Source organism: Phalangium opilio, unplaced genomic scaffold (assembly GCF_054372755.1).
Source record: "Phalangium opilio isolate 3A_F unplaced genomic scaffold, DU_Popi_V2 ptg000002l_1, whole genome shotgun sequence".
Lineage (NCBI taxonomy): Eukaryota > Metazoa > Arthropoda > Arachnida > Opiliones > Phalangiidae > Phalangium > Phalangium opilio.
Window position 1 is genome coordinate 12,364,150 of NW_028324144.1, and position 27,763 is coordinate 12,391,912.

The window sequence follows — 27,763 nt, forward strand, 5'->3', positions numbered from 1 at the left end:
TCGTGTGCTCTTGCTTGGTTTCCTACTTTACCGTTAGTTGCAAAATAATCTTTGTACAAATCTCTAACTTGAATAGCTCCTCTTTTACATGCTCTTCCACCTTGCCGAGGAAGCACTGTCATATTTTGTCTGCTATTATTTCTCCATTCTCCTTCAACCAAATGTCCATGTTCATCTAGATAATCAGCATACTTGACTGGGCAATAGAGACGCCTATCAGTGTGCTCTTCCTTTGTCATCAAGAAATTATGTAAACATACAGTGGCTTTAACAACAGCTTCAGCATTCACAGGGTCAAGAGGTATAGCACTTTGTAGACATCTAAATCTAGAACTTAAAATACCAAACGAATTCTCGATAGTCATTCTAGCACGCGATAATCTGTAATTAAAACCATCTTTATCATCTGGCAGATTTCTACCCGGATAGGGACGCATTAGGTTGGTTTTTAGCGGAAAAGCGGCATCAGCAACAAAACAGAATGGAAGTTCGGGGCCATTTTCTTCTATTTTTCGTGGTTGTGGGAAGAACGTTTGATCTTCAATCGCTTTTCCCAACTCTGAAGCACCAAAAACACCTCCATCGCTTATTCCCCCGAAATTTCCAATGTCAACAAATGTAAATTTATAATTAGCGTCACAAGCGGCCATCAAGACGATACTATAACATCCTTTGTAGTTAAAATACATTGAGCCAGAATTGGGAGGTGAGACCAACTCAATATGCTTTCCGTCAAGAGAGCCAACACAGTTGGGGAAATTCCATTTTTGAAAGTAATTGAGTGCTACCGTCATCATTGCTGTTTTAGTAAGTGGAGGGAGATAAATTGGCTGAAGAGCATCCCATATTGCGTTACAAGCCTCTGGTATTATTTTCGCTACAGTTGATTTTCCAACTCTATACGCTAATGATAACGTGCGATAACTATCCCCTGTTGACAAGTACCTAAAAATGACATTCTCTTAATTATTTTCTCCATTAACATAACAATAATAGCATTACCTCAAAGTTATGTATAGTCTTTCCTTGGCTGAGATGGATTTCCGGTAATGAGTGTCTTCTTTGGTTAGTTTAGATTTAACCAAGCTTAATAAATAGTCATATTGGCTAGGGCTCATCCGAAACACTTCCCTGTAGAGATTATCTTCATGATATTCATAGCAGGATCTCATTTTTGGTATCAAATTGTGGAAGTCCCCATCTATAGGCCGGTCTTGAAATATTTCTCTTACCCATATCCTTCTCCTTTTAATACGTTTTCGATGATTTAATAATAATAGCGAGGCAATGACTCTATTATTAATTAGTAACAATTTGCGGTGCTTACTACATACTGGCGCCATTTTGAAAACGCCAAATTCGGCCGATGACGAAAGTACCTGACGTCAAACCTACCGAGACTCTTATTGGTCGATACCTTGCGAGACGTGCAAAGCAAGCGAAAATCTTTGACGCGACAAAGAAATTTGCACCCTTCGCGCCTCTCGCACGGCAAGGTTTTTCTTCGGTGTAAACTAAAAGCGTGGGATGCGAGCGAACAACGCGATCGCCGCGGAGTCTGCGAACTATGCGAAATAGCCTGGTGTGGACGGCACTTAACAATGGAGCGACCGTGCCGATTTTCAAATCCCCGCTGGACAAAATTTTGAGGGGTTCTTACGAACTGAAAACCTTGATACGGGGGTTCTTACGAACTGAAGATAAACAATAGATATTTTCCTTCAGAGGGTCGCAAAAATCGGGAATAAAATATTTAAGAGACTTTCTATTGTTTATCTTCAGTTCGAAAGAACCCGCATAGCATGGTTTTCAGTTCGTAAGAACCCCTCCAAATTTTGCCCCAGTGGGGACTCGAAAATTGGCACGGTCGCTCTATTGTTAAGAATCGATGCACGGTCTTCAGTTCGTAAGAACCCTTTTCGGTGGAAGTCGGCCTTTAACGCAAGATTTTTAACTGAAAAGTCTGGTTCAAGATGATGCATATTAGAAAATAACTTAGAAGTTCCTACTGTGAAGAACATGACGCATCATTTTGCCTCAGATTGTTCAATTAAAATCGTGCTATAAGCCATGGTATACTCATCGGGAATAGAGGGATTAGTATTAAAAATCGGTTCTATACGCGCCGAGGATTGAGAGGTATACTTAAACGCAATGCCTCTAGCGGACTGAATTGAAAACTCTTGGCGAGAAGTTCGCGAATGGTAGATTGGCAGTTTAAAAATGGGGAGCGCTACAATTATGAAATACGTCTCGTTTTTAGCATTACAAGGTTTACAAAATTATTTTAGGGATTCCACTCGTCGAAAAGTCTAAAATCTAATAAAAACTAAACACATTTTTAACGTAAAAGATATTTGTAAACCAAACGAAGTTAATACCGTAGCCTCTGGACAGTGTATCATGGAAACTTCTGCATGTTTATGATATTACCATCTATGTAATTGTTCAAATTAAATATGTTTATATTGTAAGTTAATTAAATTAACTTGCAAGTGCTTCCAGACAGACACATTTTTGAGGTTAACTGTACCTATATACATCTCGTAGGCGTTGTGTACATTTAATTTGGGTGTTGGGCTTAGATAACATAAAGTCTAGAAATTTACTTTTTCTCTTTAAGCGCGTTAATTCATTCATTTCATTTAATGCAATGAATTCTACAACTTTGAAAATGGGTTAAATTTCACCCCTTCTGGGGAATTTCAATAATAATTCTTACACAAGAACCCTATGGCTTCATTTAAAGACGCGGTCATTTTCCCACCAATTTGTTCTTCTGAAATCCGCTAGATGGCGATCGTGGCGGCTCGCTCGGCGCGTATACAAGAAATTTAAAAACTTTGTACTATTTATTAAAAATTTAGCTAGGGAAGAGGCAATGTCAACGAGGTCTTAAAACAAATTAAAAGAAGGGTTTAACAACTATAAATTAAAATTACGCTAGTCATAATATTAACATGTAAAAGAAGAAAATAAATGACCAAAAATAAGTATGAAACCTGTTCATTGATTGTTTGATCTGGTTAAACATATATCTCTAATACGCGGTTTAAAAATTAAGCACTAGTGCGACTAACCGATTAACACTAAAAGACTAGTCACTCTATACATAACCTCCTGGATCACCTGACACCGGGACGCTGGCTGCCCGGGCTTTGGAAGCCAGTTCAAAGATATATTTCTTTGAGCGTGTATCTCAGACTATCACTTGAAAATTCAAAGCCGTCAGCTTTTACCACGACCGTCAATATGACGATGCAAGTTATCGCGCAGAGTTCTTTTCCTAAAAAATGTCTATGTTACTGTGATAAGTACAAACAAAGATTCAATGAATTTTGAAAAAAAAACTATTAGTTTTAAAATTCTGAACCTTTGCACGATAATTTAAAGCCCTGAATATACTTCTCACTAATATTTCAGAAGACTAACCAGTGAAACCGTAAAAGAAACATATTTCCTCCGACTCATGGCTAAATCCTTTAATCATAGCTAATTTCCGTTTTAATTTTATTTTTTTTTTTGTAAAAAGACTATGAAATGTGAACTTTTGAAACTTGGCAAAAAATATAATAACCTTACGCTGCATGTATGTTAAGAGATTTGACCATAAGCTGAAATGTGTATCAATAACAATAAAGACTCAACTAACATTTAAACAGGTGCGGTTAGCTTTGTAAACGACAATAAATATGCCGAATGACGAAATGTTCATTTCCAAGTTTAATTTAAATACAATATTAATATTTTATGTTCTTCAATTTAGTATGTATATTAAAAATGATTTATTTAACATTGGCAGAAGTGGTTGGGTCAGGTTACGTTTGCGAATGAAAAATAAATATGTCAACTCGCATTCGCGTAGATCTATTACAAAAAAGATCCCATCTTGCAAAAAAGGGCCCTGATACTTAGTATGATTTGTTTTTACCTTTACCAAAATATATGAATAGATAATTGCCACGTTTTCCAAATTATATAACCAGCTTTCACTTTTCCAAAATATTTGCCCTATAGTTGCCACGAACGCGACAACCACACCAGTTCCGGAGTATAGGAAATAACTTATTTGTAAGCCTGCCTGATTTCACGAAGCTATAGACCTCCCGAGAGTTCAGAATGATCCAGTGTTGCCAATGTGTGGGAAATTTTGGTAAGGTTTTAGGCTCTGTGGGAAAAACGTATTTTTTTTCCGAAATCTGTTAAATGTGGGAATTTCACTGTTTAAGTGTTAAAAGTGCAGACTATGCAGTTAAAATTAGTGCATTTTCGAAAATTTTGCTCGGTTAAATAATTGCAAGTGATATTACGAAATAAATTCGGTGATTGTAAATCTGACACTGGAAAAAGAGTACAATATTTTGAGAATTTTAAAGCTTTATAGCGTTTTGGTGCATTTGTATATAATGTCAAAGCCATGCGGAGTTATATTCCACATAAAACCTAGTAGGAAAACATAGTCCAGATAAATGTGACTGTAACCTTTTTTCCATACACTGTTAGAACAAAAGGTGTTTCATGGGTGTTCGGAAATGCCTCGAGGTGTTTATATACTCTTTTTAGAGTGTTTTTTAACTGAGATGGTGTTTTCTCCATAAAAAGGAGCTAGTTGACTCTTTTAAGGTATTTTTTAAGGAAATGGTGATTCACTGGTACCTAGAAACACCTTTAGATGTTAATTGACCCTTATCAATTTTTTTATAAACGGAAATAGTGTTTTTAATATAAATCTGTTTCAATGGTGCGAATAAACACCTTTGGGCTTGACTTAACACTTTTTAGCTGCTATGGTGTTTTTTTTAAGTGAAAGGTTTTTGATATGACCTTAGAGGGAAATCACCTATTAATTCTACCTGCATAGTGAAGCATTCTAAAAATATCCCAAAGATTTTAAAAATTGCTTTGGACTACCTTATACCAAATATTTGAAGGAATTCATACTTATTATGATTTTTCAATCATTGGAAAATAATTCTCGAAAAGTTCAATATGCTGGAATTTCTTGGAATTAGAGTAATTCATAAAAAATACTTTAATTTCCCCTTGACACAGGTTTTTATCTCTCCGAGTGACGATGACGTCACGGAGAGGTATTACACTGGAAGTATTTGTGTGTCTGAGATGAAACAGAACTTTATAGCTACACAACTACTAAAAGAATCGTAATGCCGAAAAATATTTAAAATATTTCCATTTAATATTCTGCAAAAAGAAAATATTATCGTTTTGTAAGATATCTTATCATTCTACTCGCTTTATATTAACTTTGATATGCGTGTAGCGTTTCGATTCAGATGCAATCTTCATTACTCGTTCTATATAAACTCTCACGTTTGTCATTCCAAAGAAAGAAGTTGATCTTAAATAATTAAATAAATATAAGTGATATTAATTATTTTAATAGTCAGTATTTTACGTTAATTATAGTTAAGTCGGTTTAAGAAACTTAATTCCTAAAATAATTTTAAACATAGCTATCTTTAACGTTATACTTCTAGGGAACACCTATATCAGAACTTTTGTAAATTAAGGGTATAAAAGGTGATTGATTCACACTAAGAGGTAAGAAAGTGCGCAATTGCGTGAACCTTTGGTGGAAGCTCTGCCATTGAGAGGCTAGACGTTTCTCGTAACCCTAGCCGCGTGTGGCGTATGTGGCGTATGTGGTGTACAAGACTATTGCATGGTATTGATGTTAGAAGCCATTAAATACCGTTTGGGATTGGGTGAAACAATTGGTGGTTAGACAGTAAATGAAGGTGTAACGGATAGTTAATTATTGACGTTAAATAATTTGGATATAGCAACGACGTAACATTTTTCGAATTTCTGTATGCTGCGAACGCGGTCCGGAAATTGCGAACACGTTTGCTTCGATTTGCCAACTGCGAACACGGTGCCAGACAGACACACAGATACGTCCAGTGCAATACCTCTCCGTGACGTCATCGTCACTTGGAGAGGTAAAAAATCTACTTCATTACGCAATCTCCACACTTGTTTTTCTAATGGTATATACGACATACACGTTTACCTGTACTTATTGGCTTCTGACAACACCATCTGTGTATACCACATACACGCCAATCTGAAACATTAGCTTCTACTCCATTATCATCGTTGGGATTAAGATGTACGCGCGAACGGCTTAAGTTACGAGAAACGACTAGTCTCCCAATGGCAGGGCTTCGACCAAAGGTTCACGCAATAGCGCTTATTCCTACCATTTGTCAATCAATCGCCTTATATACCCTAAATTTCCAAAATTTGTGAAAACGGTTTTTGCTAGAAGTCAAACGTCAACAATAGCTATATTTAAAATCATTTTAAGAATAACGCTTCTTTAAACCACTTAACTAGAATTAAGGTAAAATACTGACGAATAAAAAAATTAATATTATTTATATTTATTTAATTATTTAAGATAATCTTCTTTCTTCGGAACGACACAAGTGAAAGTTTATACAGAACGAGTAATGAAGATTGCACCTGAATCGAAACACTATACGCATATCAAAGTTAATATAAAGCGAGTAAAATAAAATTATCTGTTACAAAACCATAACATTTTCTTATTGTAGAATATTAAATGAAAATATTTAGTATGTTTCGGCATTACGATTCTTTTTGTAGTTTTGTAGCTAAAAAGCTCTGTTTCATTTCTATATTCCAAGAACATCTTTTATATTAATATTTCAAATTCGGTGATTACTTTTTAATTCAGCTTTACTACATTTATATACAGTGGAAACGTGAAATTAAACTTTCCTAGTTACACTGAATGCCACTTCTAAAGATTTTGGTAAGCGTTGTTCGGTTTGGTTCCATGAATTCGTGTGTCTTTGAGGAGGTCTTGACGGTTCACAGTGAGCCGAAAATTAAATACAGTTTTGAATGATATAAATCAGGTCCTTCAATAGAACTATTGAGGATATACAGTAAAGTTTAAACGTAACCATTTCGCACGCGTATCAATTCTTACACGGTTGAATAAGGCTTACAGCAGAAAAAACGTTTACCTTTAATCCACTGGATTTGAGCAGATATTTTGAAAGACTAACACTAACTCATGTGTTTTGAAAAACAATTATTTCAAAAAACACCTTTTAAGAAATTAAGAGTCTATAGACACCTTTCTGGTATAATTATAAACCTCTATTAAGGGTGATGTTTTAAACCTAACAGGAATTAAAAAGCACCAACGTCAATGGAATTTAAAAACACCAAATTTGTCTCAAAAAGACCTTTTTTAAAAGGTTTTATTAACACTTTTTCTGGTATTAATATACACCTCTATTCTAAGTGATTAAAACACCTAACAGGATTTAAAAAGCACCTTCAGAGAAGGTATTATTTCGCACCGTTTTGAAAGGTGCGTATTGACATCCTCTCGAATGGTGCTTTTAAACACCAATAGAGGTGCTACTGGGGATGCATTAGGAAACACCTCTAAAGGTGTCAAACAGTTCCATTTTTTTTAACAGTGTATGTTAGGTGGGGGCGGCGCTAAAAAGGGCCTGTAGGAAATGTGGGAAATTTTTCAAATGGAAGTGGGAAAATCCACTTTCAAACATTAGCAACACTGATATCATCTGCTCTACCGTCTACGAAGAGTGTGCCAATTTGCAAAAGCTTGGCGAAAACGTTTTTTTATGCCATGACAATAATTTTTTAATTTCGTTTTATTTATATGGGATTTATTGGCTTAGCAGAATGTCATGAACATAGTCTGGTGGGGTTAGGGGTAGGAGCGTTGGGCCAATGAAACTACTGGTAGGGCCATAAGCAGTTTCCAAAAATTTCGGAAATATTTCAGGTAGGGCCAAACATATTGTAGGTAGGGCCGGGCCCACCCGGCCCTCCCCCTGACGACGGCCCTGCTCGCCTTTTACATTCACCTGCTGTTTCTTGATTAGTGATACGTCATTGACTTCCATTTTTCCTATTGCCATTCGATTCAGAGCCATAGCGAATTCCTTGTCTTCCTTCTGACGCATGATCTCATTCAAGAAAAAAACCTTAAATTCTTTCCATTGCGGATTATTATCTAGCAATCCAGCATAAGGGGTGTCACGAGCTTTAGGAATTTGAAACGCGTAACTATCGCCTACTGGTTTCAGTTGGTTAAAATCGCCAACAACCAAAACTGATAGTCCACCGAATGATTCTTGTGACCCCATAACCTCTTGGCACCTAGAATTGACCTTCGTGAGAATCCCTACTCCTGGGCTCTCGAAGTTGGAGACGCAAGCTGGATGGCGCGCTTAATTTCCCCCCTTGCCTTGCTGTTCTGCCTTTTCTTTCGCTTGCGCGACCGCCAGCTTGGGTCCTCAACAGTGCGTTGTATCACACCTCCTCGGTGGTGAGAGCTGGTCAACCACTGCGCTTTGTGGGCTGAGCTGATACGCGCCCTTCCCAAGCCAAGGTGTGCAGGTATCGTGCTGAGGGCTGTGTGGTACCGGGAAAGTTAATCTACGGTATCTCGAACGATCCCCTCGGGGCATCAGGCGAAACCCCGTTGTAATTAGCCTTCCACCCGGGTTGAGGACTACCGGGTGATGACCTTTTACTTGCCTCATTACTCGTGGGATCTTCATGGATTCTTTAATAACAAAAACCAAAAACAAACCTGGGCATGGAGCCGGTTCTACCGGTACCCAGCCTTCTCTCAGGGACGGAGGCAACTCCCAACCTGCTTCTGGGCGAGATGCTGCCTCCGGCAGCACCCACCCGCAATCGGCGGAAGGCCAAAAGTCACTTCCTGCTCCTCAATCGGGTTCCACCAGGTTGAGTGAGGTTAATAGGAGGCGCAAGGCCAACCGCCGAAGAAAGCAATCCCAAAAAGGTGGCCAGAACTCTGCACTGGGTGCAAGAGATACGGGCCGAGATGGGACTCCTGTACCTTCGGGTGCTGGGAGTAACGTCCCGGGTACGGACTCTACGCCTGGTGCAAGAGAAGCTACCACCCTTTCTGGAAAGAGAGCTAGGGCGGAGGACCCTGATCCCTCGCCTAGCTTACAAGCTGCGGCGTCAAAGAAGACCAAGTCTTACTGCGACGTCGCCAGTATTGTCAAGATGGCCATCGTTAAAGATGGCTATCCGACTAATGCGGTCACGGAGGAGGACGTCGTTCCCATCCAGGCCGCTATACTTGACGCACTGGACGCTGAGCTTTCTTCGGGAAGCTCGCTGCCGCGTCCTCTCAATTTCCACATCATGGCTGGGGCCTTGATCTACTCATGTGGGGATTTTGCGACCAGTGAATGGCTCGTGAAGGTGCTACACCATAATGAGCGTGCCATAGGGGGAACACGGCTTTCAGTGATGAAGGCCTGTGAACTCCCGAAGCCGTTCAAGGTGTCCTTCCGGACCAAGGACCGTCGCACCACTGATCCGGCGGCTCTTCTCCGGCGATTGAAGGCCTACAACGGCAGGTTTCTGACCGACTGTTGGCGGTGCCTGAAGTCGTTCGACGAGAAGAGCACCAGACGCTGGATCTTCCTAATTGATGGCTCCTCCATGGAGGCCATCAAGGAGGCCGGCTTCGAGGGTCTTACTGGTGTGGATGTCGGGACATTTAAAGTCCTGAATGCGCCAAAGGACCCTCTCCAGAATGCCTCTGAGGCTTCTGAAGAAGAAGGCAATACTGCAGCCAGCGTGAGTGGGGAGCTGGCAGCAAATATTGCTGGTATTAATTTAGAGCCATCCTTTCCAGATGGCTCAGACATAGACCTCGGGACAGAGTCCGACTTTTTGAAAGACTCTGATACCGAGAAGACCTACGCTCCTGTGACTGGGATGGAGTTGGGGGCCGAGGGTGCTGTTGGTGGAGGCGAAGGAGATACCGGTCCTGGATCGGGACTCCGCGCTACCGCCAAGCAAGTAGCCGGGGCCGCCTCTCTTCCTAAGACATGAGCATCAAGGTGATCCAGATTAACCTGCATCACTGCAAAGCAGCCTCGGCAGTTCTATGCCGGAGGTTTGCCTTAGAGGGCCTGGATGTGGCCCTCATTCAGGAACCTTGGATTCATAATGGCAAAATCCTTGGTTTAAAGAATGCAGGTAATATCTCTTATGACTTTACCTCACCCAACCCCAGGGCGTGTGTTCTGACCAGGAAGGGTCTTGACATCCTTCCGCTTCCGAACTACCTCACTAGGGATACTGCTGTGATTAAGGTAATGCCCTCCTCTTCTGGAGTGGCAACTGGCCTTATCATGGCGTCTGCTTACTTTCCCCATGATGCCACGGGTTCCCCGCCACCACAGGAGGTTGTCGTTCTTGTCGACCGATGTGAGAGGCAGGGGGACAGGCTCATTTTGGACTGTGATGCCAATGCCCACCATGTCACGTGGGGCAGTAGTGACTGCAACAGACGTGGTGATGAACTACTTGAATATCTGGTCGGTACGAACCTGCATATTCTCAACAGGCACAATGAGCCAACCTTCGTTACTTCTAACAGAAAAGAGGTCATTGATGTCACCCTGGCCACAGACAATATCAGTCTGTCGATCTCTAATTGGCATGTGTCTAATGAACCGTCTCTTTCGGACCATAGGCACATCTGCTTCTCGGTCGCGGTCAAGTCAACTTCGGTTAAGACGGAACTGCGCAACCCCCGTCGGACCGATTGGTCCGGCTACAGGGAGGAACTTTGCCTCCTACTCAGAGGTAGTGCTCCAAAGCTTTCCTCGGTGCTGGAATTTGATTTGGCAGTTGATCTCATGCAACAAGCCATTATCAATTCCTACCACCACAACTGTCCGGCGAAGCCTGCCAGCCGGCCGAGGCTCGTTCCTTGGTGGAATACGGAACTTGGCAAGCTTCGCAAGCTTACTCGTAAACTCTTTAATAGGGCTAAGAGGACTGGGGACTGGACTATTTATAGACAGACCCTCAACAAGTATAATAAAGCCATCCGGGTGGCCAAAAGGAACTCCTGGAGGAACTTCTGCGGTAGCATCTCTGATTCCCCCGCTACTGCCAAGATCATGAAGATCCTGGCTCATGATAACACTCACCAGCTCAGCACCATCAAGGTGGCAGAAGGTGAGTTTACCAAGTCAGGGACTGATACTCTTAAGCATATGCTCAAGGTACACTTTCCGGACTCCAAGGCTTTTGACCTCACAAGCACCGACGCTCGCCCCGTGCTCTTTCGGAGAGCACACAGGGTGGTCTGGGGCATCGCCAATAAGATAGTTACATACTCTAGACTTAAGTGGCCTGTAAACTCGTTTCAACCCTATAAGTCGCCTGGCCCAGATGGTGTCTTTCCCGCCCTCCTCCAGGAAGGCATAGACGCCATTGGCCCTTATCTGTGCAGGATATTCAGAGCCAGCATTGCTCTGGCGCATATTCCACCCTTACAAAAATGTTCTTAAGAATTCCAAAGGCCATTCTTTGGAACCCTATGGAGGCCTTGGGATCATTTTCTAAAGAATCAATTCCCAAAGACTTTCTTTGGAATTTCCTAAAGAAGTCTTGAGACAAATGTCCAAAGAATGTCTTGAGATTATTTTCCAAAGAAATTCTTTAGGAATTCTAGAGATAAATTTCCAAAGAAGGTATAAGGTTTATTTTCCAAAGAAACTCTTTAGGACTTCTAGAGATTAATTTCCAAAGAAGATATAACGAATGTTTTCCAAAGAAATTCTTTAGGAATTCTAGAGATTAATTTCCAAAGAAGGTATAACGAATATTTTCCAAAGAAATTCTTTAGGAATTCTAGAGGTAAATTTTCAAAGAATGTATAAGGTTTATTTTCCAAAGAGACTCTTAAGGAACTCTAGATATTAATTTCCAAAGAAAGTATAACGAATATTTTCCAAAGAAATTCTTTAGGAATTCTAGAGGTAAATTTCCAAAGAACGTATATGGAATATTTTTCAACGAAATTCTTAAGGAATTCTTGAGATACATTTCCAAAGAAAGTCTAGGGTTAATTTCCGAAAGAAATTCGATAGGAATTATTGAGATAAATTTCCAAAGAACGTCTATGGAATATTTTCCAACGAAATTCTTAATGAAATCTTGAGATAAGTTTCCAAAGAAGGTCTGGGGTTTATATTCCAATGAAATTCGTTAAGAATTCTAGACATGAATTTCAAAGGGCCAGATATATTTGCAATTATGCTTTACATATAATTATCTGAAAATATTTTTACCCAAATTGTTTAGCTAAAGTTTTCCTGCATGGAAACCGACTTGATGGCTAAAAAATTAAAAACGTTTCACGAAGGCTTGTCCCGTAGCTAAGGCTCAGCAAGTGCTGAAATGGTTTATCATATTTACCCATTTTTGTATTTTGCCTTTAATAATCCGTGAGGTGTTTATGCAAAGGTTAAATTAAATTAAAAGTAAAATACGCGTAGTAAAAATCGTGATGTTTAGATTTACAGGGAGTATAAGCTGGCAGTCGAAACTTTCGCTTTTGAAAAGTAAAATTAACCTAAAATTAATTCTTTTGTGACAGTTCTATCTTTATTTCGAGCGTAATTAGAGTCCAAAATAAATATTTTTTTAAAAAATATTGTAGATAAAATTTGGTTAAACGCGTTTCTGGTACTCAAAAAACTCTCAGTGAAAATACATTATTATAGTTAACAACAACATCTTTATCTACTGCTTGGCGATTGAAGCCTCCAAAACCCACTTAGTACCCCATATATATGCACAAAGTTAAAACTTTCTGCCGTTTTCGGATGTTTTTAGGTCGACTAATGACTGACTTTATAAGCAGTTTCGCACTGCATGCGAGAACTGCCCGCACTATAAGGTGTGTTGTTCAGCATATAAGAACTGCACTCCCTGCATTGGGATATGGTTCTGCATGTGAGAACTATCATCGTTTCTAGAGGGCTAACTTAATTTACCCCATTATCTTCCCTATATTTCCCATGAAAATTCCTAAGATATTTCCCAAGAAAATTCCTAAGATATATCCCAAGAAAATTCTTAAAGGGACTGTAAAGAGGTCGGCGGACCGTTGAATTTCTTGTTTTAAAAAAACTCACCCGACCCATCCTCCCCTCTCTTGTGATTGGTTGTGATTCGCCCTGCTTCGGCGTTTCCCCTATTCTGACCCGCGAGAGTCCGAATACATTTGGAATTTCTTTAGGAATACTTTTGGAATTTCTTTAGGAATACTTTTGGAACTTCTTTAGTAATACTTTTGGAATGTCTTTAGGAATACTTATGGAATTTCTTTAGGAATACTTTTGGAATTTCTTTAGGAATACTTTTGGAATTTCTTTAGGAATACTTTTGGAATTTCTTTAGGAATACTTTTGGAATTTCTTTAGGAATACTTTTGGAATTTCTTTAGGAATACTTTTGGAATTTCTTTAGGAATACTTTTGGAATTTCTTTAGGAATACTTTTGGAATTTCTATGTTTTTCTATGGAAAAAGGGGCCAATTTTCCGCAATTTTCCTTACGATTTCTTAAGACGTTTCTTTATGTTTGCCTAAGAAATTTTCTTATGGAATTCTTAAGAACATTTTTGTAAGGGCAGATATCAGGAAGCGCTCGAAGGTTATCTTTATTCCCAAACCTGGGAAGACGAGCTATCTTGAGGCTAAGCATTTAGACCTATCTGTCTTACCTCTTTCTTCCTAAAGACTTTAGAGAAATTGGTGGACAGGTATTTTCGGGATGGTGTTCTTTCCCACACACCCCTGTCCACTTTTCAGTTTGCCTATCAGAAAGGCAAGTCTACAGAGACGGCGCTTCATGGCATCTTGAACTGCCTTGATAGGGCCATCGAGTTCAAGGAGATGTCTTTGGCCATCTTCCTTGATATTGAGGGAGCCTTTGATAGGGTCTCTAGTGAAGTTATCCTTCGCGCTACGGAGCGGTTTGGTATTGACGACACTTTGTGTCGTTGGATTAAATCCATGCTCACGCATCGTAGGGTGACGGCGTCTCTTCTCGGGGAATCCTTGGAGATCTCCACCGACCGTGGCTGTCCTCAGGGAGGGGTTCTTTCCCCTCTTCTTTGGTGCCTGGTGGTGGATGAGCTGCTGGGTCGACTCGGGGAGGGGGGGTGTCACTGTTTTGGCTATGCGGATGACATCGCAGTGATTGTTACAGGGAGGTTCCCTGTGACTATCGCTGCACTGATGAAATCCGTCCTGCATGATGTTGAGGAATGGTGTAGGGGAGTTAACCTGACCGTCAATCCCAACAAGACTGTCCTTATACCGTTTACCGGGAAAAGGACCAATGACCTCTTCAACGATATTTCCTTCTTTGGACAGGTTTTAAAGATGGTCTCAGATAAGTCTGTTATATCATACCACTTCGACAAGCCCTTCAGCGAGCACTTTCCCAGTCGCGCTACTTGGGAGACTACCCCAGTCCTTGGAACTGGGGGGGAGTCCGTCTGGTTCACGGACGGCTCTAAGACGGACTCTGGTATTGGTGCCGGGGTCTACTGCTTGACCAAGAAGTTTGGTTTTTACGAGAGCCTTGGCAACTTTGCCAGTGTTTTCCAAGCGGAAATCATGGCCATTAGTTTATGCGCGGATTTCTGCAACAAGAAAAACTACCGCGGACGGACGATTCAGATTTATTCGGATAGTCAGGCCGTCCTCAAGGCACTAAATCAGTGCCTTGTCGATTCTAGACTGGTTCTCAGCTGTCTGGATCTGCTGGGCTCTTTGGCTGCCCGCAACAAGGTTCAATTGTTGTGGGTGCCAGGGCACTGCGGATACCTGGGCAATGAGAGGGCTGATATGTATGCCAAAAGGGGGGCTGAGGCGAAGTTCTTCGGACCTGAGCCTGCGGTTCCCATCCCCCATGGCATCATTCGCCATAGGATTCACTGCCGGATGTCTGCACTTCAACTGCAGCTCTGGCTTGACATGGATAGGCAGAGACAAGCCAAGGAGTTTGTCCCGGGTCCTTCTATCACTAGGGCAAAGGAACTGCTTGCCCTCACCAAAAGCAAAATTAGGCTGGTCACCAGTCTCCTCACTGGACACTGCCGGCTGAATAGACACCTGCACTTATTGGGCATCGTTGATGACCCACTCTGTAGGTTCTGCCGGGAGGTAGAGGAAACCTCCTCCCATATCCTCTGCAGCTGCGACTACCTCGCAGCCATGAGGTTTGAGCATTTTGATATGCATACTATGGAACCTCACCAGTTCTCTACTGTCTCGGCCAATCGGATTCTCCGATTCATCGGGGCGACAGGACTCTTCGCAGTCTAACCAGCTCGGGGCGCACAATATACCCTTGCTATCGGTGCTCTTCGCGGCGACGCGTCACCCCCTTCAACAATAACATAACAATAACAATAACATCCCTACTCCTGCCATTGAAATCTCGTCAATAATTATCAGTTTAAGATCCTTCCAGGCAACCCTAATTTTGTTCAGAGTTTCTGATTCCATTCTCAACATGGGCCCTCCGTATTGGCTAACTGGAAGCGAGAAAGCCGTATGCAAAGTGGTTCCGCCAATGTTAAAACCGGCTTTTCCCGTGAAAGCGCACTTCAAGACAATAATATTGGAGTTATCAGCCCCAGGTTGTTTGTGGAAGTACCTAGTGACGCCCTCGCAAACGGCGTTAATGAGAACGCTTTTACCTACTCCGGCTCCTCCAGTGACAAATAGGCGGAGATACTGGTCGGGCTTAGTTTTGAAATGCCCAAGAATGTAGCCAAATACTTCTCTCTGCTTTACGTTTAGACCCTGTACCATTTTGCCATACTCACTGTCCTCTACTATCCGAACAGTTTGCACGACTGTGTAATCTGGGACACGGCAATCGGGGATTTCCCGTCCGATGTCTGCCGTTGCATCTCGTGCGCAAGCCAGAACGGCGAATTCTAGATCATCCATGGTGTATTGGCGATCTCTTTCATCTTCATGCTCCAGTATTGGTTGCACATTAGCCAAATCTACTTGAGCTTCACTTTCGAGGAATTCTACCCTCGCTCTTTCAAAGTCGGCTTCACCAGTTTCATTTACAAATCCTTTTCTTTTCCGCGAAATCAGTTCCAGATTTGCTTCATAGACTTCTTTGAAATCTTTTTCCAAAACATCTATGGCCTCGTCGCGCCAAGGATAGAACAAGAGAATTTGCTCTCTGTAGAAATCCAATGTATCTTTCTCGATACTGTAATTCCTGTATCGGAGGACTTTTGCCTGTGTACGTTTGCGTACAAACTCATGGCCATGGTTCAAAGCGATCCAAACCGAAGCTACATTAGATTCGGGCTCGCTATCATGTCGTTCATCTTCGTTTAGACTTGAAACTTGCTGACCTCGGCCTTTTTTCTTATTGAATTCATACCAAGCTGAAAATTCAGCCAAACAGACTGATTCCATATCATCTTGCCTTAAAGGGTAACGATCAATTAGGCCTTCCGAAAAAATATCTGTACTATCTTCTGGCAAATCATCAAGCTGACTCTTTGGTTTGAGAATATGAACTCGTTTCTCTGGCATATTTGTGTTGATAAAGATGGTAGCTCTACTAGACTTAGACACGGTTATCTGCAGGCATAAGTACGCCGCTTCTTGGGCGGAAATTTCATGACCAGTGAGAAACTTGTTGGCGATAACTTTAAGCCTTTCTTTAACAGTAGAGCCCGCCTGCCTAGCGGCTCTCATAGCTTCCTTAAGTAATTGGGAAATGCCACGCTGTGATTTTCCAATGTAAGCGATGACGTACATAATGCACGAGAACAAATTGAATGTCCATATTGGCTCTCCATAATCTAAGAATGTCTTTGTTGTAGGCGTTCACTCTTACTTCCAGAGGAGATCTCTTCAGGAGAATGGTTTTTCTCTTAAGATTTAACGTAACGCAATCAATATAGACCCGTTCCGTCATTTGAAGAGGCCGCAAAAACTCTTCAAATGTTTTAGGAGAATCTTCAGTTGTCAGAGCCGCTATGGCTTTTTCCACTTTCTTATATTCCAATGCGATATGTTGACCGTACTCCTCTGTCCAATTTCTTAAATCAGGATCGTGAACATATGTTCTCGGCATTGGAGGCCAGGGAATTCCAAAACGACAAATCGTTTCTTCTCCCCGTTTCACCTTGCACCTTCTTGTGTGTTTGTGCGTTTGAAGAGGAACCAGGTTGACCAAATCTTCATTTTCTGATTTGGCGCAAGAAATGAAGCGCTCAACAAAAGTCTCGACTTCTTCAGTGTTTGAACCATCCGGTTTTAATTTTGGAGCACCGGAAACCCAAATTACACTGTGCACATGAGGAGACCCACGATGTTGAAACTCAACTCGATAATAATAGTCCACCACTAGCCCCAGAGGTCCAACCTTGCTCCTGAGGTACTTTAATAATGCTTGAAATCTGTAATCAAAATATCTCGCGCATGTAATAGGGTCCTCCTGAATCAACTTGGCTTTATCTTTGAAAGCCATAGCTTCAATGTCTTGGTTATTCGTTAGCCTTTGCCAGCAGTTACCAACAACGCATTTATTAACTCAGGCCATCGGGTTTCGGCCGCGCTTACAGTCAGGAAAAACGTAGGAATTCCGAGTTTTCTCACCATGGCCAGAAGGTCCCTCGATTTTCGTTGCCAAAATGAGGGGGAGTTGCGAAGGGGCTCCAGTATTCTGAAACCATCGTCATGGTGAAGCAGCGATTCAATTCCACCTTCCAACCTCAGTGTCCCCGCTGTTAGTCCACGCCCGTCAGCAGACTTAGTTTTGCGTAAACAAATTTGAATTGCTTGACTGACTTTCATAGTCTCAATCTTTAACCATTTAAAAAATAGATTGGTGACGTCACTAGCGCATCTTCTGTCTGAAGACAGCAATTCCCATTTTACAATATCTTGATAGCTGCATTTGACCTTAATGTCCCTTTTCTGCCCTCCATAAATTCGAGGAAAGGACAGTTCTTCGCAATCTTCATCGTATAGCAAAGACACGGGACGGCTACCTTCTCCTGGTGCAAAGGTTACCGTGATATTAGTGTCCAATAAATCATCAGCTGATAATAGCAACGAATCTCTGGCTCCACAATTGACGCTTTCTTCTTCCTTTTCCTCAACCCATTCTTCGTCACTATCAATTTCCTGCACATTGACACTCTGGTCCACTTGCCCATCACCTTCGATTGAGGGTGTCTCGTTCACTTGTGCGGCTTCACTGTCGTTTTCGTTTACGACGAAATCAACCGTTTCTTGCACCAACGTGTTCATGAGGTCCTCCGAAAGAGTTTTGCAATGTTTCTTATAAAATGAGATTGCAGCAAACCCTTAAGCGCGGCTAAAATATGCTTAGGGCGCACAGTTTCAAACAAAAATGGGTTATGATACTGCATGTGACGCATTAATTTCACTTGTATTGTATGTGTGTTGTCAGGCAGCCTTGGTAAAACGGAACAGGACGTGTCCACGTTACATGGAACATTAACAACGGTGCCCTTTAACCCTTTTTGCGAATCACAACCAAGAGATCGTATTTGAATGAAAGGAATTCTAGGGCTAACAAGCCGTTGCTCGAGATTAGATAACCCTGTAATAGTCTCATTTACGACTGGAAAAAAAAGCCATTAACGGGGCTGTATTTTGGAACCAACCCTTTCGATACGGCTGCGTGACAAGGCATGCACAATTCCACTAAGGGAGTCAAAACACTGGTAACCAATCCGACGCGCGCCTGAAAAGTTTCTAAACTTATTGAGGTCGAACTGTTCTTAAAACAAAGTCCAGAACATATTTCGCACTTGTGCGTAGGTACATCTTTAATCGATTCAGAATATAACAAGTTGGGAAACCAAAATAAACCTCTCCGAGTCGAGACGAATTTACTTTCCAAACACAGGTCCACCATGGACGAACTAATACTGAAGGACGGATGGCAGATGGAGAAGGTTGAAAAATACTTGTTGATTCGCCTTCTAGCGGCAGATAGTAGCAAACCGGATAGTGGGGGAATCAACGTTCTAACGAGGGAAGCAGCTAACGTCTTATTTTGTCTAGATGGCGCTAGCGTTTTCCGGGATTTGACTCCGCATTTTCATAACCCCCTCCATTTTGGAGCTGTAAGCTTTACATTGGTTGTTTTTGTCGCTTAGTAATGGGGGAAGAAATGGGCTGCCGTTGGTTCTTCAGTATTACTTCGTCCACGGGTCCACCAGCCAATGAGAAAACCGGATATACGTAGCTCAAATTGGCGGAATATCGCGAAGGCCATTTGTAAAGGTTTAATCGTTTAACATTTACCTGTGTATTCTCATAAGTCTAATGAGGACCTAATATCTATCACTTAAGTGTGTATTTAACTTTCGGCTCACTCTGAACCGTTAACACCTCTTGTAAGAGGACACGAAACAAGGTCAATTCTAGTTTAAATCTAGGGTATCTTGTTTCATTGACTCAATCGCTTCAACACTTACAGAGAGACGAAGTATTGAAATCCATATTATGTAGTGAAATTAAAAGTTGCATTTACACTATATATAAATGTAGTAAAGCTGAATTAAAAAGTAAACACCAAATTTGAAATGTTAATATCAGAAGATGTTCTTGGAATATTGAGATGAAACAGAGCTTTATAGCTACAGAACTACTAAAAGAATCGTAATGCCGAAAATTATTTAAAATATTTCCATTTAATATTCTGCAAAAAGGAAATGTTATCGTTTTGTAAGAGATCTTATCATCCTACTCGCTTTATATTAACTTTGATATGCGTGTAGTGTTTCGATTCAGATGCAATCTTCATAACTCGTTCTATATAAACTCTCACTTGTGTTACTTCAAAGAAATAAGTTTATCTTAAATAATTAATTAAATATAAATGATATTAATTATTTTAATCGCCAGTAAATAACTTTAAAAATAGTTAAATCGTTTAAAATAAAGTTGTTCCTATTATCTTTGGAAACTTTGCTAATATTGACGTTTAAAGTGAAGGGTACCCCTCTTGCCCGCTTTCTTCAAATTTTGGGGTATATATACGATTCGTTTCCGTTATAATAATAGATATAAACGCATTCGCGTGAACCGATGTTGGAAGCCCTGCCATTGGGAGGCTAGACGTTAATCGTAACACTAGCCGATCGCCGCGTATATCTTGAAACCAGTAATAGATAAAAACGCATTCGCGTGAACCGATGGTGGAAGCCCTGCCATTGGGAGGCTAGACGTTTCTCGTAACCCTAGCCGATCGCCGCGTATATCTTGAAACCAAACGATGACGAAGGAAAAGAAGCCAGAATGGACTGACTGGCGTCCATGTGGAATGGACAAAGACCTGAAGATGGTGGTGCATAGAAGCTGGTGTCAATGTGGAATTGATGAAGAACAGAAGATGGTGGTGCATAGAAGCTGGTGTCAATGTGGAATTGACGAAGAACAGAAGATGGTGGTGCATAGAAGCTTGTTTCAAGGTGAAATTGACGAAGAAGAGAAGATGGTTGCGCTTGGAAGCTTGCAAGTACAGACTAGTGTCCATGTGGGATGGACAAAGACTAGCAGATTGTGGTCCTTAGAAGCCAGTTAGTAAAGACTGGTGTTGGTAGATGAATGGCCAAATTTCCGTGAACCGCGAACGCGTTCCGGAAATCGGGTATTTGTTTGCTCCGATACGCAAACTGTGAACGCGGTCACGTGGGGTCTGACAGACAGACAGACAGACAGACAGACACGGCCGGTGTAATACCTCTCCGTGACATACGTCACTCGGAGAGGTAAAAATTCTTGATATAATTGGTCATCCTTTTTAATAGCCCTCCTAAAGCAGGTAGCGAAATTTTCATTATGACGAAATTCAGGGTCGTCCCTACGTTCCGCCTTATTGGCCCTCTCCTTCTCCAGAAATTCAGGGTCTTCCCTACGTTCCGCCATATTGGTCCTCTCCTCCCGAAATTCAGGGTCTTTCCTACGTTCCGCCATATTGGCCCTCTCCTTCTCCCGAAATTGAGGGTCTTCCCTTCGTTCCGCCATATTGGCCCTCTCCTTCTCCCGAAATTCAGGGTCTTCCCTTCGTTCCGCCATATTGGCCCTCTCCTCCCGAAATTCAGAGTCTTCTCTTCGTTCCGCCATATTGGCCCTCTCCTTCTCCCGAAATTCAGGGTCTTGCCTTCGCTCCACCATACTGGCCCTCTCCTTCTCACGAAGTTCAGGGTCTTCCCTTCGCTCCGCCACCTTAGCCCTCTTCTTTTCAAGAAATTGAGGGTCTTCCCTTCGCTTATCCATATAAGCTGTATACCTCTTCCTATTTCCTTCCTCTTGCCTTGTTTCAGTTTCGTAGGCTTTGTCTTTTTCCCGGAAATCGAGTTCTAGCCTTCGCTCCGCCATATAAATTCTAGTTCTCTCTCTATTTTTTGCATTTTGCCCTCCCTCGTTACTTTTTGGGTCTTGCCCTCCCTCGGCTTTAGCAATCGTCTCTTTTTCTCGCTTAATTTTATATAATTCTCTGCGTCTAGCATTTAATTTAGCTTTACCCTCTGCATTCGCAATTGTTTCCGCTCCTAGGCCTTGCCCATCTGCTTTGGCATTTTTCTCTTTTTCCCGCTTAATTTTATATAGTTCTCTGCGCCTAGCATTTAGTTTTGCTCGAACCTCAGGATCCACAATATTTCTCCCCTTTTTATCACTAACTTTGTCCTTCTTACTTCTCTCACCATCATCTACATCGTCCCCTTTTTCGCTACCAGACATTCTTCTTTATGAGCTTATGACAAAGAACTATTTTCGAATATGGGATATATAAGAAATAAAAAAGTGAAATATCCTACTTGAAATCTTCAAAGATTAACCAAACACTGTACCAGTCTTTCACAGATTAACCAAACACTGTACCAATCTGTCACAGATTAACCAAACACTGTACCAGTCTTTCACAGATTAACCAAAATCGGTACCAAAACACTGTGAGTCTTTCACAGATTAACCAAAACACTGTGCGTCTTTCACAGATTAACCAAAACACTGTGCCAGTCTTTCACAGATTAACCAAAACACTGTGCCAGTCTTTCACAGATTAACCAAACACTGTACCAATATTTCACAGATTTACCAAACACTGTACCAATATTTCACAGATTAACCAAACACTGTACCAATATTTCACAGATTAACCAAACACTGTACCAATATTTCACAGATTAACCAAACACTGTACCAATATTTCACAGATTAACAAAACACTGTACCAATATTTCACAGATTAACCAAACACTGTACCAATATTTCACAGATTAACCAAACACTGTACCAATATTTCACAGATTAACCAAACACTGTACCAATATTTCACAGATTAACAAAACACTGTACCAATATTTCACAGATTAACAAACCACTAAGCCAGTCTTTCACTTTAAAAGGTAGAAAAACTTTACGGTGTAACTTAACTCTACCTTTTATAGTGAAAGACTGGCTTAGTGGTTTGTTAATCTGTGAAATATTTCACAGATTAACAAAACACTGTACCAATATTTCACAGATTAACAAACCACTAAGCCAGTCTTTCACTTTAAAAGGTAGAAAAACTTTACGGTGTAACTTAACTCTCGTTTTTACACACAAAAATATTCACCGACAGAAAAATACACACCTCGACATTGAAATTTCAGTCGAGAAATGAAGAGGATTTAAGAAAACTCCCAACGTAAAAAGCACGAAATGGTTAACATATCAACTCAAGGAAACCTTATCTCATGTTAACTTGCCCAAAAGCCATAATAAAGGTAGAGGCAGGGTAGTTTCATCGCATGTTAACTACCTATAAGCCGTAATACAGGCAGAGGCAGAGCGGAGCCTCAGGCAGTCAAGACCGTACCGGCGCCAGCGGGATGGGGAAATATAACAAGCCATACCTTTTATTTCCATTTAGTTTTCAAAAAACTTAGAGAATACTTTAGATAAGCCCAACTCTCACAATGATTTCATTTTTGGCGAAAAGCTAACGAAAATGAAAGACATATAGTAGTGTGATCCCATGTTAACTTGCCCAAAAGCCATAATAAAAATAGAGGCAGGGTAGTGTCATCGCATGTTAACTACCTATAAGCCGTAATACCGGTAGAGGCAGAGCGGGACTCAGCCAGTCAAGGGCGGCGCCCGCGGGATGGGGAAATATGACAAGCAATACCTTTCTTTCCATTTAGCTTTAAAAGATTTAGATTATTAATGGTTATTTTAAGAATTAAAGTCGCCACTTCCACTTTAATGAAGACTGGTGGAGTATACGACCCCAAAGATACAAATTCAGAAGTATCCGACCCCAAAGATACAAATTCAGAAGTATCCGACCCCAAAGATACAAATTCAGAAGTATCCGACCCCAAAGATACAAATTCAGAAGTATCCGACCCCAAAGATACAAATTCAGAAGTATCCGACCCCAAAGATACAAATTCAGAAGTATCCGACCCCAAAGATACAAATTCAGAAGTATCCGACCCCAAAGATACAAATTCAGAAGTATCCGACCCCAAAGATACAAATTCAGAAGTATCCGACCCCAAAGATACAAATTCAGAAGTATCCGACCCCAAAGATACAAATTCAGAAGTATCCGACCCCAAAGATACAAATTCAGAAGTATCCGACCCGAAAGAAACAAAATCAGAAGTATCCGACCCGAAAGATACAAATTCAGAAGTATCCGACCCGAAAGATACAAATTCAGAAGTATCCGACCCGAAAGATACAAATTCAGAAGTATCCGACCCGAAAGATACAAATTCAGAAGTATCCGACCCGAAAGATACAAATTCAGAAGTATCCGACCCGAAAGATACAAATTCAGAAGTATTCGACCCGAAAGATACAGCACTCTCCCGTTCCAAAAATTTGCCCATTGTTATCTATTTAATTAGCACATAAATAAAAAGAAAAGAAATATAAAGACCAAAAGACACAAATAAAAAGAAAAGAAATATAAAGACCAAAAGACACAAATTCAAAAGTATCCGACCCCAAAAATACATAAGTATCCGACCCCAAAAATACATAAGTATCCGACCCCAGAAATAAATAGGGCCCTCCCTCATTCCCGACCCTTTAGAGATAAATTAAAGGAAGAAAACTCGCTTGTATTGTCAAGCCTTCGTGGTATGGTGGTAAAGCGTCTTGCTGCTGCGTGAGCGTCCCGGGTTCGAATCCCGGCTACGACCCAAAAATATTGTAATGAAAATAAAACCTCTAATCAAGCTCAGTTACCCCTATGGGTGGTTTGAGGAACTATCGAATTCCTTTTAAGCTAAAATCTAACGATAACGAAGCGACAACCCCGGCCACTACTACTACTACTACTACTACTACGACGACGACGGCTCGGGTCAAACTAAGAGCCTCATCGTATACTACGATGTGGCTAAAAACGCCGTTGCTATTTTGGGCCAAAATAGGGTTAGTATTCCATTATACAGAAACGCGTTTGCTATGCGCAATTCTTCAAAAAATTGCCTTTTTAAACACAATTCTTAAGACTCTTTCAAACCCACAAAGGACCAGAAAATATATATTAATATAAGTATCGCAATTTGAAATTAAATTTAATCGATAAGCCAAATTGGTTTTAATTGCGTAGTATAAGCATTTGCAAGGATTCAAAATTTTACAAGAAATTAACATACATGGGGCATAGAGATTTTGATGAAACTTCTGATTGAGTATTAGAAGAAAATTCCTGATCGGATTTTTTTAATTACAGCGACCGTTTCGCAACAATTTTTTTACATTCTATTTCCACAATAAAAAAGGTGCACGCGCAGAACAGTCCACTAAAGTAAAAAATAAAGATGCCGAACACATTATCAAGTTCGATTTGGATAACTCCCTCTTCATCCAGATTTTGGAGGCAACCGTGATCGTTTTCCGAACTCCTTTCAACAGCACGTGGCACGAGACCATTTTCAACTAGATTAATGGCTCTACATCCATAAAACATAGAAAAACCTTATTTAGGAAATTAGGAAATGCTATTTAAGAACACGTGAAACTAAAGTCCACGACTTAAAAAAGTTCGCTAGGGTTCGTGCACTACCTGTAATAGCTGGAAAAGTCAGGGAAATTGAAAATGGACCAATAAGGTCAGGGAAATATCAGGGAAAATATTTTGCAGGGAAATTGAAAGTCAGGGTGACCAGAAAATGTGTTGTCTGATACACTTTATCTTCAGGTATCTTCCAATTACCATTTACCAATTACAAACTTCCCTTAAATATACTCACAAATATGTTAACGTTTCTTTCATGTCTGAAGGTAAGAATTTATTGTAAACAAGAGCAGTGAATGTCGTAAAATCGCTAAGAGGCGTGAAGTGAAATCCACAAAGCTGCTTTCTATTAAATCGCTCATGCAGAATCTTGGTTCCAGGTGAATAGAGTATAATCTTCAAAGTAATCTTTTCGTCTTAACACCTTTGATATCGTGTCATTCGATAAGAGAACTTCATATGGCAAGAGTGATTCCGCTGGATTTTTTTGAATTTTTCGCCAAATTCTTTTAACTTCTGGTATGTTGCTAAACTGCATAAACGGAAATTTATTACAGTGGTATAGATCAACAAGTAAAAAGTTTATCCTCCTCTCCTTGACCACTTGCGTAGCCATACTCTTGTTTTAAAGAATTAAAGAAAAAGTTTAGGTAACGAAAAATGATACTTTAAAGGAACGGAGTTTTAAGGTAAACCAAACCTCTAACCCGTACCTCACCCATCCTATGAGAATTCAGGGGCTTTGGCTAGCAGACGTCACTAAAGCAATGGCTGCGCAGTAGTCCTCGTTTTTAAGACTAATTAATTCCTAACTATTTTATAATAAGATATCATTTTTTTTCATTTTGTATTTAGAAAAAGCCCGTTATTTAAAGGCTATTGTTATGTTACCTGAACTTTTCCGTTCGTTCAATTAGTTTTAATGATTTTAAAATAGAGCCAAACTCAGATATAAAAACATTATAATTAAATGTTTTAATGAAATCTCCTGGTTTAGTGACGATTATAGCGGAAAGCAAGACAGCCGAGAGCGCCAAACATATGAATCGTGAACCCAATTTCCAATAGGTCATTAAAACTTGTTGACTCCGTCTTTTTCCTTCCATTTCGAACTCCAGACAACCTTAATATGTTTACCATAATTTGAATTAAAAGTCAAATTTAAATAACGGAAATTAACCACTTACATGTGTTTAACAGGGGCGCCATAAACACCATAAATGCCTTTATAAAGCAATTTTTTACTGTTGACCTCGGATTTGCGTTATGACCAATCATCGCGTAGAATGAGATGCACGCGAGTAATAGCAAAAATAGAACGAGCCAGAACTGAAAAAAGAAGCAAATCTGACATGTTTATTTTTGGTATCTCAGTGCACAAGGTCATTGCCAAATTTGCCCTTGCATTTTTGGCAGTTTAAGAAAAGTTGCTTACCGTTCCATTAAATACTATTAAAAATGGAAAAAGTGGATGCTTGTGACTTTGTTTCCCCACGAGAATTGATAAATAATTCATGTTTAGAGGACTCGTGAAATCTACGACTGAAAACCTAAAATAATCCATAGTGAACGGACCGACAGCGTTTAAACTTCGTCAGTTTCATGGATAAAGTTTGCCTCGGCAAGTGAAGACATGGCTCTTACATTTCTGTGTACCATTCCAATCATACCATTAAATGAATCATTTGGAAGTCGGTTTCCCCTCATCCCGTTGGGTTCCACAACGTAAACAAATCTATAATGTAATTTGGAAATTGTGAGTCGGGTAATATGCTTTTGTAATGAAAATCATAGAATTCTTAGATTTTATAGAATAGATTGCTGTTTAGCTGAACATTAGAAAAATATCGGATTATACTCTATTGAAATATTTGTTTTCGCTTTTTATATTGTTATGGGGAAATTTTAAGTTTTCAAGGCGTTAGTTATTTCAGGGATAGATTTAATTTTAAAAGTAGGAATGGAGAACGGTTAGTATTTACTTCAGTCCCACTCATAGCCCAGTATAGAGCCCCTCCCTCCAACACCTAACGAAAAGTTCAAATTATCTTATTGGCTCACTTAAACTTCGTTTTTATGACGTTGCTGACGGGTACGGCGAAAAATACGTAATTCCATTTTACCTCTGTCCTTATGACCCATCTCTTCTTTCATACCCCCCCCCCGTCCCGTGGAAAGGGGCCGGGACTATGGCGCGCACCCAGATTACTCTGTTCTCCATTCCTACTTCTAAAATTAAATCTATCCCTGGTTATTTAAAAAAACATACCCTATTTTTAGTCTTTTCGCAAAATATTCCAAAAGATATACCATTGCTCCTTGTATAGCAAATATTTCACCATTTTAATTTTTCTTGTAGGAAATCCATGGTGTCCACTATTTGAACAAAATTATTTTCAGACGTATGATATCACCAGCATTTTATTACAATAACTCCTAAAGGTTTATAACCAAAGCTAGGCTACATGTTATTAACAGGGTTCGCGCTTTTCCCACTCTTTCAAAACTGTCTTAGAACACAGATATGAGGCATCCTATGTATGTTCCAAGCTTGTTAAATTACTATTAACTATAATGAGAGTTTTTTTAAAATTAAAATTAATTGATTGACAGTTAATTTCAATAATAATCAAAAAATATACCCCAAGTGACGCGCTCCTTACTCATTTATAGTAGAGATACATTTATCCAAAATTAAACTAAAAAGATTCCAAAACTAAGTCTAAAACGATAAAACGCGCCATGTCTTTCTTTTTGAAAGGAATAGTTAAATACCAGTTCGCCACTGGGATTTTTTTTTCCCCAGGACGCTTTTAAC

General features: G+C 40.3%; 2 protein-coding genes and 1 long non-coding RNA gene across 6 annotated transcripts; 1 reads left to right on the forward strand and 2 right to left on the reverse strand.

The window, feature by feature from the left end:
* Nucleotides 1-9,526: 9,526 nt before the first annotated feature.
* LOC149719831 (uncharacterized) lies at nt 9,527-11,048 on the forward strand. Of its 4 annotated transcripts, none has more exons than XM_089857919.1 (3): nt 9,527-9,657; nt 9,716-10,407; nt 10,562-11,048. In XM_089857919.1, the coding sequence occupies exons 2-3, from the start codon at nt 9,912-9,914 to the stop codon at nt 10,996-10,998; spliced, it is 933 nt and encodes a 310-aa protein (XP_089714045.1). In that variant the 5' UTR covers nt 9,527-9,657; nt 9,716-9,911; the 3' UTR covers nt 10,999-11,048. The 4 variants fall into 4 exon arrangements, 3 of the variants coding, with proteins under 3 accessions (XP_089714045.1, XP_089714053.1, XP_089714062.1); XR_016376213.1 differs by lacking the exon at nt 9,527-9,657 and having other exon boundaries at nt 9,803-10,403; nt 10,562-10,674; nt 10,859-10,887; XM_089857927.1 differs by lacking the exon at nt 9,527-9,657 and having other exon boundaries at nt 9,803-10,407; nt 10,562-10,674; nt 10,859-11,048.
* Nucleotides 11,049-15,249: 4,201 nt separating this feature from the next.
* Nucleotides 15,250-17,406, reverse strand: LOC149719832 (uncharacterized). Its single transcript, XM_089862169.1, has 3 exons — nt 16,690-17,406; nt 15,327-16,634; nt 15,250-15,282 (listed from the first exon to the last, which is right to left on the reverse strand). Exons 1-3 carry the CDS (start codon nt 17,404-17,406, stop codon nt 15,250-15,252), a joined length of 2,058 nt encoding a protein of 685 aa, XP_089718295.1.
* An 8,744-nt stretch (nt 17,407-26,150) lies between these two features.
* Nucleotides 26,151-27,404, reverse strand: LOC149719833 (uncharacterized). Its single transcript, XR_016380409.1, has 4 exons — nt 27,215-27,404; nt 26,590-26,680; nt 26,381-26,495; nt 26,151-26,274 (listed from the first exon to the last, which is right to left on the reverse strand). It is a non-coding gene; the product is annotated as an uncharacterized LOC149719833 (long non-coding RNA).
* Nucleotides 27,405-27,763: the final 359 nt, after the last annotated feature.

Coding starts and splice junctions, on each gene's coding strand:
- LOC149719831 (XM_089857919.1), top strand. CDS start 9,912: ATGAGCATCAAGGTGATCCAGATTAACCTGCATCACTGCAAAGCAGCC. Junction 10,408..10,561: donor ACTACTTGAATATCTGGTCG/GTACGAACCTGC, acceptor TTCGGACCATAG/GCACATCTGCTTCTCGGTCG.
- LOC149719832 (XM_089862169.1), bottom strand. CDS start 17,406: ATGGCTTTCAAAGATAAAGCCAAGTTGATTCAGGAGGACCCTATTACA. Junction 16,635..16,689: donor AATTTGTTCTCGTGCATTAT/GTACGTCATCGC, acceptor CAATTACTTAAG/GAAGCTATGAGAGCCGCTAG. Junction 15,283..15,326: donor TTATTGACGAGATTTCAATG/GCAGGAGTAGGG, acceptor TTATTGTTGAAG/GGGGTGACGCGTCGCCGCGA.